This window comes from Solanum stenotomum, chromosome 1 (genome assembly GCF_019186545.1).
Source record: "Solanum stenotomum isolate F172 chromosome 1, ASM1918654v1, whole genome shotgun sequence".
NCBI classification, from domain to species: Eukaryota; Viridiplantae; Streptophyta; class Magnoliopsida; order Solanales; family Solanaceae; genus Solanum; species Solanum stenotomum.
In genome coordinates this window covers 25,418,991-25,434,091 of record NC_064282.1, presented here as the reverse complement: position 1 = coordinate 25,434,091, position 15,101 = coordinate 25,418,991, and the positions used below count along the sequence as shown (strand labels likewise).

General features: G+C 33.2%; 1 protein-coding gene across 1 annotated transcript; it reads left to right on the top strand.

Annotated features, from left to right (window-relative positions):
- Positions 1-1,236: 1,236 nt before the first annotated feature.
- LOC125846404 (mitogen-activated protein kinase kinase kinase NPK1) lies at positions 1,237-8,865 on the top strand. Its single transcript, XM_049525814.1, has 17 exons — positions 1,237-1,717; positions 1,856-1,897; positions 2,265-2,330; positions 2,406-2,516; positions 2,939-3,019; positions 3,118-3,195; positions 3,281-3,363; positions 4,342-4,423; positions 4,526-4,626; positions 4,833-4,872; positions 5,064-5,123; positions 5,204-5,250; positions 5,349-5,571; positions 5,653-5,886; positions 6,176-6,510; positions 6,597-6,658; positions 8,281-8,865. Exons 1-17 carry the CDS (start codon positions 1,391-1,393, stop codon positions 8,373-8,375), a joined length of 2,067 nt encoding a protein of 688 aa, XP_049381771.1. The 5' UTR covers positions 1,237-1,390; the 3' UTR covers positions 8,376-8,865.
- Positions 8,866-15,101: the final 6,236 nt, after the last annotated feature.

The window sequence follows — 15,101 nt, the reverse complement described above, 5'->3', positions numbered from 1 at the left end:
AGTAAAATATGTGGACAACTTTAAGTGGCTACAGATAACTTAAGCCTTTAACCAATATTTTATTTTAATAATAGGCCAAAGTCATCTGCGGCCCCTCAAAGTTGTCCTCGTTATTCATTTACACACTTCAACTACACCTAGTACCTATTGAACACCTCTACCACCCCAGATTTGAACCGTCTAAGCATTTTTTGCCTACATGGCAAATCGTTTGTGATTCACTTTCCATGGGCGCGTGAAGATGCCGAAAAAACATTTTCCTTTTTATTTTTCCTGAAAAAAGCACATTTTTTTTTAATTTATTGACCTTGACATTATTTAATAAAGAAACCAAAAACAATTAACTAACAATAAAAAAAAGGACGTCTTCTTCCTAGGAACAGCCTCAACGATTTCCATCCACCATCTCTGTACTAACCGGTTACCTCCCATGTCACCCCACCCCACCAACTTTCTCTCTCTCTTTCTCTCACCCTCTCCAACTATTCTTCTGTTTTTTCCTCTGTTTTCAGATTGTAAATATTTTGGTTAAACTCCATTTATTTTGATGAAAGAAAACTAAATCAATTCTTTTTTCGGCAAAAGTTTGTTATTATTTTTTGTAACTGTGATAAATGTTTATTATCAAAAGAAGATGAAGGCAATGGGTAGGAGGTGTTGTCGATGCCGATGAAAGGGAATGAAAGAGTGGGGAGATGTTTTATTTGTGTGTTGACGCCGGCGGAAAGGGGTAAAGAAGAAAATGAGAGGGTTGGGTTGGGTGGTTGGGTGGGGGGAGGGGCGTTAATTAAAAAAGTTAATTTTTTTATTCTTAAAATTCCTTTTGGATTATTTAAATAGAACTTTTAAAAAATTGAATTCAACCGCCACGTGTCGCTGTTTCATTGGTACACCTGCTATGTATTTGCATTTGAGCTACACACAATTTTATTTTTCAACTGATTAACATTTTGTGACTAATAGATATAATTTTTTTAAGGTTAAAGTGTTCAATAGGTACTATCCCTAGTTGAAATGTCTAATACGGACAACTTTAAGGGATTACAAATGACTTTGGCCTTAATAATATGATTACATGACTCAACATATTGTGCAATGCAAAAATTAGTTTTTTAAAAGAAATAGAAAAAGATAAAAATTGTCAATTGGTCAAAGCATTTAAAAATCGACCAAATAATAATGCCGTTAGCTGGGTAAAATCGGAACTTAAATAACAAAGAGTGTGGACACACACATCCACAAACTCCAAGAACAGTAAGGCACAAATTCAAAAAAAAGCTTTATTTTATTTTTGAAAACAAATCCCCCCCACTACTTCTCACTCTCTCAACGATCAAATGCGAATCACTGAACCCTAATCCACAACTCTCCCTCTCTTTGCTCCCCCAAAATGCAGGATTTCATCGGCTCCGTTCGCCGATCTCTAGTTTTCAAACCTTCCGGCGACTCGGAAATCGGTGCCGGCAGTGCATTTGGAGGTTTCGTTGAGAAAATCGGTTCTAGTATCCGTAAATCGAGTATTGGAATCTTCTCCAAGTCACAAGTTCCTGCTCTTCCGTCTATTTCTAAAGCCGAGTCTTCACCGGTGAAGGCGGATAGGAAAGATGATAATCCGCCAATCCGCTGGAGGAAAGGTGAAATGATTGGATGTGGTGCTTTTGGTAGGGTTTATATGGGGATGAATGTTGATTCTGGAGAGCTGCTTGCTATAAAGGAGGTGATTTTTTTTGCTGTTCAGTTGTTTAGTAATCTTCACATTGTTTTTGTCCTTTTTAAAAAAAATAAAATTCAAGAGATTTGTGAGTTTTGGTTATTGTATTTTGAATAGTTTCTGTTTGACTTACTTCAATTGCAGGTTTCCATTGCTATGAATGGTGCTTCAAGAGAGCGAGCTCAAGTAAGGGATTTCGATTTAGCTGATTGCTTCAATTTTTCCCTTTTGTTTATGATCAATTTGCCTATAAGATAAATCACTTTCCCAGTGTTAGTGTGAAATGGGTCTGAATAGAGTGGTGGATATACAGGAATCATATAAATGACTCTAGCTGATTTGGGATTCAGTAGTAACGGTAGTTGTTTATTAGGAGCAATTTGATTTCTAAAGAACCAAGATTGTTTATCATGTTCATACAGACTAGTTATGTTTTACTAGTTTTAACCTCCTTCATTTAGTTCTATGGAAGGTTCTATTTTTTTTGTTCCCGGGAGATTTGAGAAGGGAGCAGAGTCTGAGACATTAGCTGATCTGTATTTGTAATTCACAGGCTCATGTTAGAGAGCTCGAGGAAGAAGTGAATCTATTGAAGAATCTCTCCCATCCCAACATAGTGGTGAGTGCAGTTTTGCTGTCTATTGAATTGCATAAGGTTGAGTATAAAATTCTTGATTGTACTTTTTTTTCTCAGAGATACTTGGGAACTGCAAGAGAGGTGGGATCACTAAATATATTGTTGGAATTTGTTCCTGGTGGCTCAATCTCGTCACTTTTGGGAAAATTTGGATCCTTCCCTGAATCTGTAAGTGCTGGCTGCTTTTTTCTATTATTTGAATTACAAAAGGGTACATACTGGTGTATTTGTTATTCTGGCTTTATTTTCAAGAAACACTCATTCCATTTGGCTGTAACTAGTTCAAATAGGAATGAGTAACCTTTTTTTTTTAGAAAAAAACAAAAACAGAACTTCTTAGTGTTACACAAAGGAGGAAGGGGATTACAAGGTAGGTAACGTACCCTGGCCAACAAGGTTCAAGTAGCCAGGCAACTGGGATACCATGATCGCCCAATGTATAACCTTTTTTTAAGTTCTTCCCATAGCCAACACTAGTTTGTCACAATGGACTTAACTACTGTAACTGCAACCTGAAATTTGCTTATCAGCACAGATTGTGGTTCCTAATCTTCTGGAGCATCTCATTATTTCTTTTGATGGCATACTAGGTTATAAGAATGTACACCAAACAATTGTTATTGGGTCTGGAATACTTGCATAAGAATGGAATTATGCACAGAGATATTAAGGTAAGTCTTTTCTTCAACTATTCGTATGAGATTAGCTTGTTTTCATGCTCACCCTCCCCACAACTCTCTGAGTTTGATGAGTTATCTTTTCCGTTTAGGGAGCAAACATACTTGTCGATAATAAAGGTTGCATTAAACTTGCTGATTTTGGTGCATCCAAGAAGGTTGTTGAATTGGTATGGACTTCTTTGGCATCTTTGTCTCTTATTATTTTGGTCTTGCTGTTTGGTATTTTATAGCTGACTCTTGGCACTGCTTCAGGCTACTATGACTGGTGCCAAGTCAATGAAGGGTACTCCATACTGGATGGCTCCTGAAGTTATTCTGCAGACTGGCCATAGCTTGTGAGTAGAATTATTTCATAAAAAATATCCAAGCTGTCATGTATGGACTGTTGAGAGGACCATCTGTAACTATAAAAAGAAGACGTGTTTTTCTGATTGTGTATGGCACATAGTATTTTTAATTGTTAGAGTCCCACATTGGTAAGGGAGTGGAGCGGTGGTCTGCTTATGTGGACTTGAGCAATTCTCCCCTCTTGAGCTAGCTTTTGGGGAGTTAAGCCCAAGTGTCGTATCTTTACATTAACAATTGATTACTTAATTTATCACAAAACATCACCCTCATGTTTCAGTATATATGACATATGATTGGTATTGTGTCTAGTACTTTCAGAGTAGAGATCCTAAGTCGGATTTTAATGGTACTTACAGGATTGGATTGTTGAATCATCTGTTCAGCTGTTCCTACGAAAAACATAATAGAGACTAGATCAGTTTTTCCTTAACTAGTTAGTATTTATGATTTAACTCCAGTCTAATTTTGTCAAAGTAGTGTTGAAAAAATTACTATTGATCAAAGTAAATGGTGCACATGCAAATTAGTAGAAGAAGTCAAATATAGCACATAAATTATCACCAACAATCATCTGTTGAACTTCACCCATCCTCCTATATTGTTAATAGCATCAGTGTTTATTTTCCCAAATTGCATGGAAGTTTTGCTAAAAACATATGGCATGAATGAACCTCATTACAGCATTGGATAGAAACTTTGAGATCCTTCAACCAATTAATCATCCTCTGTGCCATTATGAACTGTTTACTTAACCTTGTAACTGAAAGTTGGCAAGCTTCAAGTTTATAGTACAAATTTAAATGCCTCCTTTACTGATGAAATGTCCTAATGTCCGGAGAAGCACTTTGTCTCTTGAAAAAATGCCTTTCCTTCTGATTGGGTGTTTGGTTGCTTTTCCCTTCTACACATCCCTACATTTTCTGAATTTTGACACCACAATAATTATGTTTTTCTAAAAATGATAGCTCTGCTGACATATGGAGTGTCGGATGTACTATTATTGAAATGGCTACCGGAAAACCTCCTTGGAGTCAGCAGTATCAGGAGGTAAGCTTGTGTTTCATTTATTTTTTAGTAATTACATTGTGAAATTGACATAAATATTTCAATATTATAGGTACCCTCATGCCTGACACTTTTCTATTTCAGGTTGCTGCTCTCTTTCATATAGGGACAACTAAATCCCATCCTCCCATCCCAGAGCATCTTTCTGCTGAAGCAAAGGACTTTCTATTAAAATGCTTGCAGAAGTATGTCTGGATTTTCTGCTTGATTCCCCCCCTCCCCTCCTATTTCCACCCAGCCATGATACCTATTTTTAAGTTTATGCATTCCCTCTCTTGGGAAATTACTAGCGAACGCAGCATAAGCTGGATTGTTTCCATGAGATGCTCAGGTTTATCATGTATCTTCCTTCACATCCTTATTCCTTCTTTTTGACTTAATGTTCTGGCAGGGAACCACACCTGAGGACTTCTGCATCAAATTTGCTACAGGTATTCCTGAAATTGGTCCTTTACTTCTGAATGTTTGTTGGGTTAAACATTATTTGAGTTTGGTGATAGAGATGTAATGCTTTAATATGTATAATATTGCCTTGTGCAAAGCTTATAGGTTTTAGCAACAGTACGAAACATAAAAAAAACGTGTCACTGATGGAACTTTTGTTTTTTCTAATTGTGCGCAGCATCCATTTGTTACGGGAGAGCATCAGGAAGCACGCCCTTTTCTTCGCTCTTCCTTTCTGGTTAGTTTGTTTAAACTCTTTACCATGGAGTAATACTCATCATACTTCTGTTAAAACAAAGCTAATACATCAATCAACAGGGAAACCCCGAAAACATGGCAGCACAAAGGATGGATGTTAGAACCTCGTAAGCATTTACTCTTCTTATGTTTGGATATCTGAAAATTCTTTTTTGTCTATCATGACTTCAATCTGTGTAAAAGCTGAGGATCTATGATGCTGCAGAACCAATCCTGATATAAGAGCTACCTGCAATGGTTTGAAAGATGTTTGCGACGTGAGCACTGTGAAATGCTCAACTGTATATCCTGAGAATTCATTAGGAAACGAGTCACTTTGGAAACTAGGGAATTCAGACGATGACATGTGCCAGATGGATAATGATGATTTTATGTTTGGTGCATCTGTGAAATGCAGTTCAGATTTGCATTCCCGTGCTAATTATAAGGTGCAGTTTCCTTCTGTCAATATAATGTGTTGTTGTGAATGAGAAGACTAAATGTGCATCTTCATTTGTTCTTGGATGTAGAGTTTTAACCCTATGTCTGAACCTGATAATGATTGGCCGTGCAAATTCGATGAAAGTCCCGAGTTAACGAAAAGTCAAGCAAACCTTGATTTTGGTCAAGCAACTATTAAGCCCACAAATAGCCCCATCATGTCATACAAGGAGGATGCTTTTGCATTTTCAGGTGGGCAATCTGCTGCCGAGGATGATGATGAATTGACGGAGTCTAAAATTAGAGCTTTCCTTGATGAAAAGGTAGCTATTTGTCAATGTGTAAAATTTCATGCAGTATCACTAACAATTCATTATCATGACTTGAAACTTTAATCTTATTCCTCTCTATAGTCTTATCTCTATTTGTCAGTGTGTAAAATTTCATGCAGTATCACCAACAATTCATTATCATGACTTGAAACTTTAATCTTATTCCTCTCAATAGTCTTATCTCTATTGGTCACTATGCTATCACGATTATCTTGAAGTTTGTGGGCAAATTAATGTATCACATGATTACTCTCATCTGTATTCATTCATGTTTATGTAGGCAATGGATTTGAAGAAGTTGCAATCGCCACTATATGAAGAATTCCTTAATTCCATGAATGTTTCCAGCACCCCGAGTCCTGCTGGCATTGGGAACAAGGAAAATTTTCCAAGTAATGTAAACTTACCACCAAAAAGCAGGTCCCCAAAACGTTTTCTTAGCAGAAGACTTTCTACTGCCACTGAAGGTGCTTGTGCTCCCAGCCCAGTTACTCATTCCAAGAGAATATCAAATATTGGTGGCTTAGGTAATGAAGCTATTCAGGAACTTCAATCACCAAGGAACAATGAATGGAAAGATCCTCTTGGTTCTCAACGTGACACCGTCAATTCAAGGTAGATAATGCATTGTGTTATTCTTCCTTCCTGACTAATTTCAGTTTCATTGTCTGTTGAGACTGAATAATTGCTATTGTTGCAAGCTTTTCTGAGAGGCAAAGAAAGTGGAAAGAAGAGCTTGATGAAGAGTTGCAAAGGAAACGAGGCAAGTTTTGACCCTTCGTTTTTTCGGATAAGATTTATAACTAAATTAATGATGAGGAGTATTGCTTGAAAATTGTTTGTTAATATGGACAGCAGTCCATATCTGATGAAGTTTTCCACCATTTCGGCTGATTTTTGACTTGTATGTTTTTGCTTTACTGCTTCACACATCTCAATATAGAGTACATTATGGACTATCGTATAATTTAAGAGACTAAATGTTGAATGAACCATCAAGTCAGAGTAAAATAGAGTAGAAAATGAAAAGGTGAATGAGTGAAGTCAGATTAAGTAAATAGGATAAAGGAAAAGAAAACTGAGATCTAATTTGGATCAGAGATTAAGAAAAGGATTGGAGATAATAATACTAGGAGTGCATGTATTAAGTTCTTATTTCTTTTTCTAAGCCATGGTTTGTGTGCTAAACATTAGTCTTTCAGACTTCATACTCTTTAATAATTTTGGTTGTTTTACTTCTTTCTCATCATAATGAAACAATCTCTATTCTATTCTGGATTATATGAAACGATAATAATATGAGTCTATCTCATTATAATGAGAAAGACATAAACAGCATTTAGAGATCTTTTTAGTTGCAAATATACTTTTGGGGTAAGAAAAGTACCCTGTTTTTATGGATTGTTGTCAAACTTGGTGGAAACAAGTGGGTGACGCAAGGAGATTTACATACAGATCTTATGCTTATTTTTTGACAGATTTTGTGTTTATCGAATGAAATTCCACTAATAAAAATAAACAGAATTTTCAAGGGTGAACTTATTTTTGAAGCCTTGCTGTATTGTGTTACAAGGCTCAATGTCATGAGGAATGATATTCATGTCTCTGAGCCACTGTTTTGTTCAACCTGTTTTTTGACATGGTATCTTACCTTGTACTTCCTACACAGTGATTTGATTAAGGGCTGCTGTAGGTGACTCAGATGGCAATCATCTGAGCTTCTTTCCTTTTGTGTCTTACCCAATACTTCCTGCTCTGGTCCATACTGATTTGGAAAAGATTGTTAGGAGTGATCTGTAACTTGTAGTTTATGTTATCGATTAGTGCCTTGTCATCAATGTTTCCCATATTCACAACTCATCCTATGCCCTTTTATTGGACCCTAGTTGCTTGTGATATATGAATTCTTTTCTGCAATGACAAAATTTGCCCAAATTCAAACTAATTTAAACTTAACACTATTTTGTTTCAAATTTTGATGGGACATCTGTTCAACTAACTATTTTACTTTTTTACATCTCATACTATAAGTTGTTCTTACCAAACTCAATATGATAATCCATTCAACTGTTTTCAATTTAACTGTCATGAAAGTGAACCCAGGTCAATTAAAATGGATCAAGGGGGCAAGATAATGTCATTATTCTTATAGAGAGTATGATCTTGTTTCACTTGTCGCCCCTGTTCTTGTCTTGTATGAAGTGATAGGTTTAAACACTTTTTCTGCAATTGCTTTTACTGATGACAATAATTTGATGGTCAAATTCTTTTCAATCTTGCATTAGTATTTCCCGGAAGTCTTACTCTATTTATGTTGGCTATTGTTGATCTCTTGCTTGATTGATTAATACGATATTTGTGATGCTGAAACTCTTTATACTGCAGAGATTATGCGTCAGGCAGTCAACTTATCACCGCCAATGGATCCAGTTTTAAATCGATGTAGAAGTAAATCAAGGTTTGCATCTCCTGGGAGATAAATGTATGTACCCTTGTCTCTTAATTAAAGTCAGCTTGAAGAATATAATTAGTGATCCCTGCAATCACAGAACAGAGACTTAGATGTCTTGGCCAGGTAGACAAATGTGTGGTTTTCTTGGAGGATTAGAGGTTCTCATCAATGACGAAGAATATCAATGCTCGTCAGGTTGGGTGAGCTGTTACTGCAGGAATATATCTCCAAATCTTGTGATAAAATATCAATAATTTGTTGTGTACATTTTGATCATTCTCCTAGAGGGCATTGTAAGAAAAAGAAAGCTGCAGGCTTTTTTCAATACATAAGCCCGTTATCTCATGGTATTTGCCAATATCAAAACAGAGAGAAAAGTTGAGTTCTCATCTGTTGAATTATTTGTAAAATGTTATCTATTAATGTATTATTTTACCCTCTTACAACTTACAGGCTACAAATTAGCATCCTGCTGTTGAGTGAATCTTTAAATATCCATTGCTTAAGCACCTTTTGTATCTCTGAAGTCCCACGTTGATAGTATTCGTATTATTGTATGACTACACGAGATGCTCGTATACCAAACTTAATGGATATGATAACATCTTACTGGGAATGCAATCAAGGACTTTCACTCTGTAGTAAAATATGACCATTAACATCTTGATTAAGTCAGATCTTCTATGAATGAGAAATGCATTTTGGATAGCAGACTCTGATGTTATACAAGCAATATACTAATAAAAGACCATGTACAAGACTTGAAGAAAGTAAAATCAGTACACTTTATAGAACATGGTCAAGATCTAGATCTTCAGTAGATTTTTTAAAAAAGATGTTGAAGTCGTATTTGCTTTATCTGAGCAGTACGTACAATAGATAACTTATCGATTTGGTTCGCAGACAGTTATCGTGAGATTACAGTCTTGGAATTATAATGCTAGAACTAATTTATCCCCCCTAGGAGGTGGAATAAAATATGGGTAACTTACGTAAATCTCACTAGTTTAGGATTAATTACTTAGATACTCTGATTTGCAACATTACATATCTTACCAGATTTTGATGCCTCTAGGTTCCAAATGTGTCCACTAAAATTCAATAAATAAATAGGAGACGGGAAATGAAAGTCGATATATGTATCTCGTATACACGAGGTTAATATTAGCTATAATTTGTTGTAGGTATCCAAGTAGATTCGCATGTATTTGAGATACATAATAAATCTCGCTCGCTCGCTCGCCTCTCTCCCATGTATTTGGGATACCAGATCATAGATACATGTATCTAGTGTGATTCATATCATCGCATGTATCTTGGATACATAGGAATTTCGCTCACCTCCCTACCCAATCTCGCTCGCCTCTCTCCCTATTTTGAATATGGTAGCAAAAATATATTTATCTAAGTGTATTTTCTTCACTATATGGTAAAAAACTCTTAACTAGTGGTAAGATACAAAATATTTTGAAAGTATAAATAATATTAGTATATATAGTAGTAAATTATGTCTAATCAAGTAGTTTTTATCGATGGGATAAGGTGGGATATCCGCCTTATTAGTGGGAATATTTCAAATATTTGAAAGTTTGCCGGCAAGATAGTAATTTTTTTCATAGAAGTCAAAGAAAGCATAGAGTTTGGTCAGGAAATGATTTAAATGTATATGATGAATTAGTACCGACCCATGTTTGTGTCCCATTTACCAAACATGCATTGGCAAATATTTTCTCATGTCAAAATGATGAATCAAGAACTAAATATTCCATATGTTTCCAGACAGAAAATCTAAAATAGTAATAATAATATATATACACTTATTTGATTCAGTAAAAGAAATTGATTTGGTTGTTGAGTCAAATTTATTTATTTTTTCAACCAACATCTTTTCTTTAGCTTTAAGATTGTGGTACATTTATGCACAAAAAAGTTAGTCTTTCTGGAGATGGTTTGAATAATGCAGTAGCTGAGGGTTAGATTTTGAGAAAGATTGAGGAGAAAAAAATAATGATTAAAGTGAATGCAAAAGATTTTTGGAGATGGATGAGTAGGACATGTCTTTTAACTCTTTTGAAATCTGGATTTGAGGAGGTCAGGAAAATATCTTTAAGAGATTATAAGAAATCATTATCTTTTTTTTTGGTTTCCCAAACGGTGTTTGGAGCACACATTGGAGCTCCGACTAAATTCGAATCGCGCTCTACAGGACCCATTTTGGGGTGACGCTCCCAATAGGATTTTTTCCATACCCAGGGCTCAAACCCGAGACCTCTGGTTAAGGGTGAAGCACTTCCACCAATGCACCACAACTCATGTTGGTAAGAAATCATTATTTTGAAAGTTCACAAGGGGAAGTAGTAAGAAAATTCAAAAATATTATAATGTCATATTGAACCAAGCTATAGCAAAATTTGGAACCCCTTTTGTTACTATATTATATATTTTATTAGGAGGAGGGATTCAATATAATTTATCAATAATAATAATTTGAAATTTATATTTGGGAGCGTACGGTACGAAGGAAAATATTTTGTTATGGGAGGTGGGGTGAGGGAAGAGGTGTGGGGTGGTGGTAGTCTGGTAGGTCATATGGGTAAAGATAAGGTGTGTTGAAAGGTGAGAAAGACACAATCAACATACAACGTGCAATGCTATTTGTGAAACTTGTTTTTGTTGTTTTTATTATTAAAGTAATTTTTTCATTTTAAAAACTTATTTTCCTAGTTTTTCAAAAAATTAGACTAATCTAACATTTTAAATTAAACAAGCATTTTCCCGTCCAATCAAAATACACCTTTAATCCAAACTATTTGCGATATAATTTTTCAATAATGGAGATTTAATTGAACTCTACGTTGCCCGTGAGTGGAAGAGTATTCTATGTCTCATTCTTAAGATTTGCTGTTTCAACTTTAGGTGATAATTTTTTTTTTCTTTCTTTTGATTTTATAATGTAAAAGTGAATAGTAGAGAGGTCTTTGTAGATTATCTATTTATTTATTTTGTTTTGATTTTTTCATTAAATATTCAATACTTATTTTGGATCCTTAATTAATTAAAATTCACAACTCGTAAGGTTTATTTAAGGCGAAAGTTTCTTTTTAGGACTTAAATAGAAATCTCTAATTAAGAACACAAAAATTTTACGTTATTATGAAGCATAATTTTATTTTCTTCTATATTTCTTTCCCACCTTTTTCATCAACAAATGGTATTATTACTCAAAAAAAAATTTTAGCACACAAAAAAAGAAAATTGGTCTGCTCCCAAGTTTTTTGAAAAATTCAATATTTTGAAAACCTATCTTTATGTTTTGTCCCTACTTGACAAAATATGAGAATGGTACCCAAAGCAAAAAGAAAACGTGCTGTGTGGTTCCAAGAAAGTTGAAACCTAATATTGGATAAGTATAGATACTAGCTAGTGGACACAAATTCATTGGTTTAATATTGTTATTTGTTTCTTATATTGCTACATCATGATTGGAAATTATGAAAGCAATTATTCACAATATTTGTATACAGGGAACAACCAATTGATTAAGACTTGACCTTCATTTACTGATGTTATTATAATAATATGATATTTACATCTCATTTAAAGTTTTAGTAGTTATTAAAAATTACATATTTTTATTTTACTTAATTGTGCCTTTCACAATAACAAATAAAGGATTTAGCAGTAATAATATAATTATCACTATAATAAGTTAAGCGACAATAACAAATATGCTTTCTCTATGTCATTTATAGTATACAACTTAGTAATAAGTTTAAACTATTAAAAACTTACTTTTATTTATTTAGTAGGGTAAATATGTTAAATATGCATGTCCTTAAATAATTCAAAATTGAAGCGATACGTCCTTTGTTAATAGAGTTTTAGCTTACATGTCTTTTAATTACCTTTCATTATTTGGTCCAAATATTACTTTAATTTTATTAACCAATATGTAAAATTGAGCAAATATATCCTTAAAATATGTAAAATTGAGCAAATATATCCTTAAAATATGTAAAATTGAGCAAATATATCCTTAAAATATGTAAAATTGAGCAAATATATCCTTCATTAATAGTTTAAATTTTTTTTAACAGGTACAAATTTAACATTTCATTTCTATTAGTACTTATGTAACCACAAAGTTAATAACCAAATCTCTAAATTTGTATGTAAATAGTTCATCTTAAGTTAATATTGCTATTCTTTACATGTTAACAATGTAAACAATATATCAATGTAACATATATGTTCATATCTTCAGCGATAAAAAATATAATTTGTAAATCTGTCTCTTGAGTTTTTTATATGATCAGTATATATTTTCTACACTATTTTCGTCTTTAATTCTACATGTTTTTGAGGACATGTTATTTGAATTTTTTTTCGTTTACTTAATTTTACATGTTTAAGAGGCATGAGTTTGATTATTGTCATTTTTGTAATAATTTCATTGGCCCACCACTTTATCATGATGTAAAGCTAATTGCTAGAAATAACTATGTATGATAATAAACTATTAGCAAAACATATAAAAACAAGAAAACAAGAATATGAAATGTATAGAGACCTAATAATCACATGTATTGAATGGATATGTGGCATCTGGAAAAAGGCTATGTGGGGTGGGGTGGGAGCTCCGGGGGGGTCACACTCACACATGGTTTGGGCCCTTGGGGTGGTGGGGGCTATAGAGGCAAACTCTTAGAAAATATTAATTAAGTATTATCCAAAAGACAAGTTATGAACAAGACATTGTGCATACATCATCATCTTTTTGGAAGTTAAAGATTTAATATGTGCACTAAAAGGTTGTGTGGAGTGTGACTATTGGTGTCTTTAGAATGTAAAATGTGTGCTTTTCATGACAAAGTTTAAATCTTTTTTAATGGTGATGCCATTATTAATGTTGGGTAGTTTGCCTAAAGACAACAAATCTTGAATATTGCCATTTGTATCCTCATATATTATTATTTTTCAACTTTGAAAGGAATCTTTATGTTTTTTTTTAAAATTGGTGAATTGTTTGATCATCTCATGATAGGTTTAATTGATAAAAATGATTATTATTATTATATGTGAATTATTTTATTTTTTTTTACTTATCATACCATTTTTTGGTATTTAGATTTTATATCTCTAGAAGAGATTATAAAATAATATTGAGTATAAAAATATAAGTTTTTATATTTCACTTCGTACCTTTGAGTGATGAGGCAATGATTTCATTATATAGTTATGTCTTTTCTATTTGAATTGACTCTACAATTTTAATCTTATAGTTATATAACTAATTCTAAACTATGTCAATATTTAATCACGTACTAATTCTAAGCTGATTAGGTTCTACGATACGCAATCCACCCACAAGTAGGGGTGTGCACTATTCGGATTAAACTGAATAACCAAACCAAATCAAACTGAATTTTTATTTGGATTGATTTTTTGGTTTTTCGAATTGGTTTTGGATTAATAAATTACTTTGTTTGGTTTTTTTGGTTTGGTTTCGGATTTTAAAAAATAAAAATCGAAAAACCGAAAAAAACCAAATTTTATATATATATATAATGTTTAGGTTTAGAATTAAGTTGGAGTTAACCACTTTTGTCCCCTTTTGGTTATTGTCTTTCATGATGATTACGTTTATACTTATAAGTATTGTGTTTTAAGTTTTACTTATGATTTATATTAGAAAGAATATTTAAGGGATTAAATATTATTACTTTGGTTATATAGGCTATTAATTATTGACATAACCGAATAACCAAACCGAAAAAAAGCCGAATCGAATAGAGGAAAATCAAACCAAACTAAATTTATTTTGGATCGAATTGGGTTACACTTTTACAAAACCAAAAACCGAAAATCCAAACCGAATAGTGTAAAACCAAACCGAAAAATCGAATGCACACCCCTACCATCAAGATGGACGTTGGCAATGATACAACTTCAAACTTGCTTCAGAGTCTATGTAAACAAATCGTGTGTTATAAATCTAAATTCTAAATACATATAACAAGCAATATATTTTATTACTTTTATTAATCGTAACGAATAATTATTGTTGTTGGGAAGAATATATATATATATATATTCCTGACTAAATTCATCTACATTAGGATTACTCGTTAGACATTAATGATTTACCAAATTTGATAGGTTCGCCTTTGGAAACAAAAAGTTCTGGTTTGAGAGGGATAATATATATCAACCACTTGACGTCCCTCCAGTTATCTCATACCCTTTTTTCTTTTTATATGATTTTACTTACTATACCTATTGTTATAGCATTGTAAACGGTATTGCTACTCTTATTGTCGTCGGGGATAAATCTGACCCCTTCCCCTATTCCCTCTTACGTGTATATATATGCCTCTTTTAATTTATTGATTATATATATTATGTCATCTTCAAGCTCTTTAATGGACTAAAAAAAACTTGAGAAAGTTATGAAAAAAAAGATGGTGGTGGGAGGGGAAAAAGGGATTATATTTTATTGAACAAAACGTCTCATTATAATTGGCTTTTGAGATTTCTTCTTTTAGTTAAAGAAAAAAAAAGATTATGATCAAAGTTTTTGTAAATTGTCACCGACCACATATATACATTCTTCATTCAATTTAGGTGTACGTACGGTCTTTTTTGTGTTTGCTTAGTTAGTAAGTCTCATATATATTATTGTGGACTCACTTTAATTTTCTTGGTGAACAATTGGTTTCTCTTTTTAGAAGTTGTTATTATTATTATTTGAATA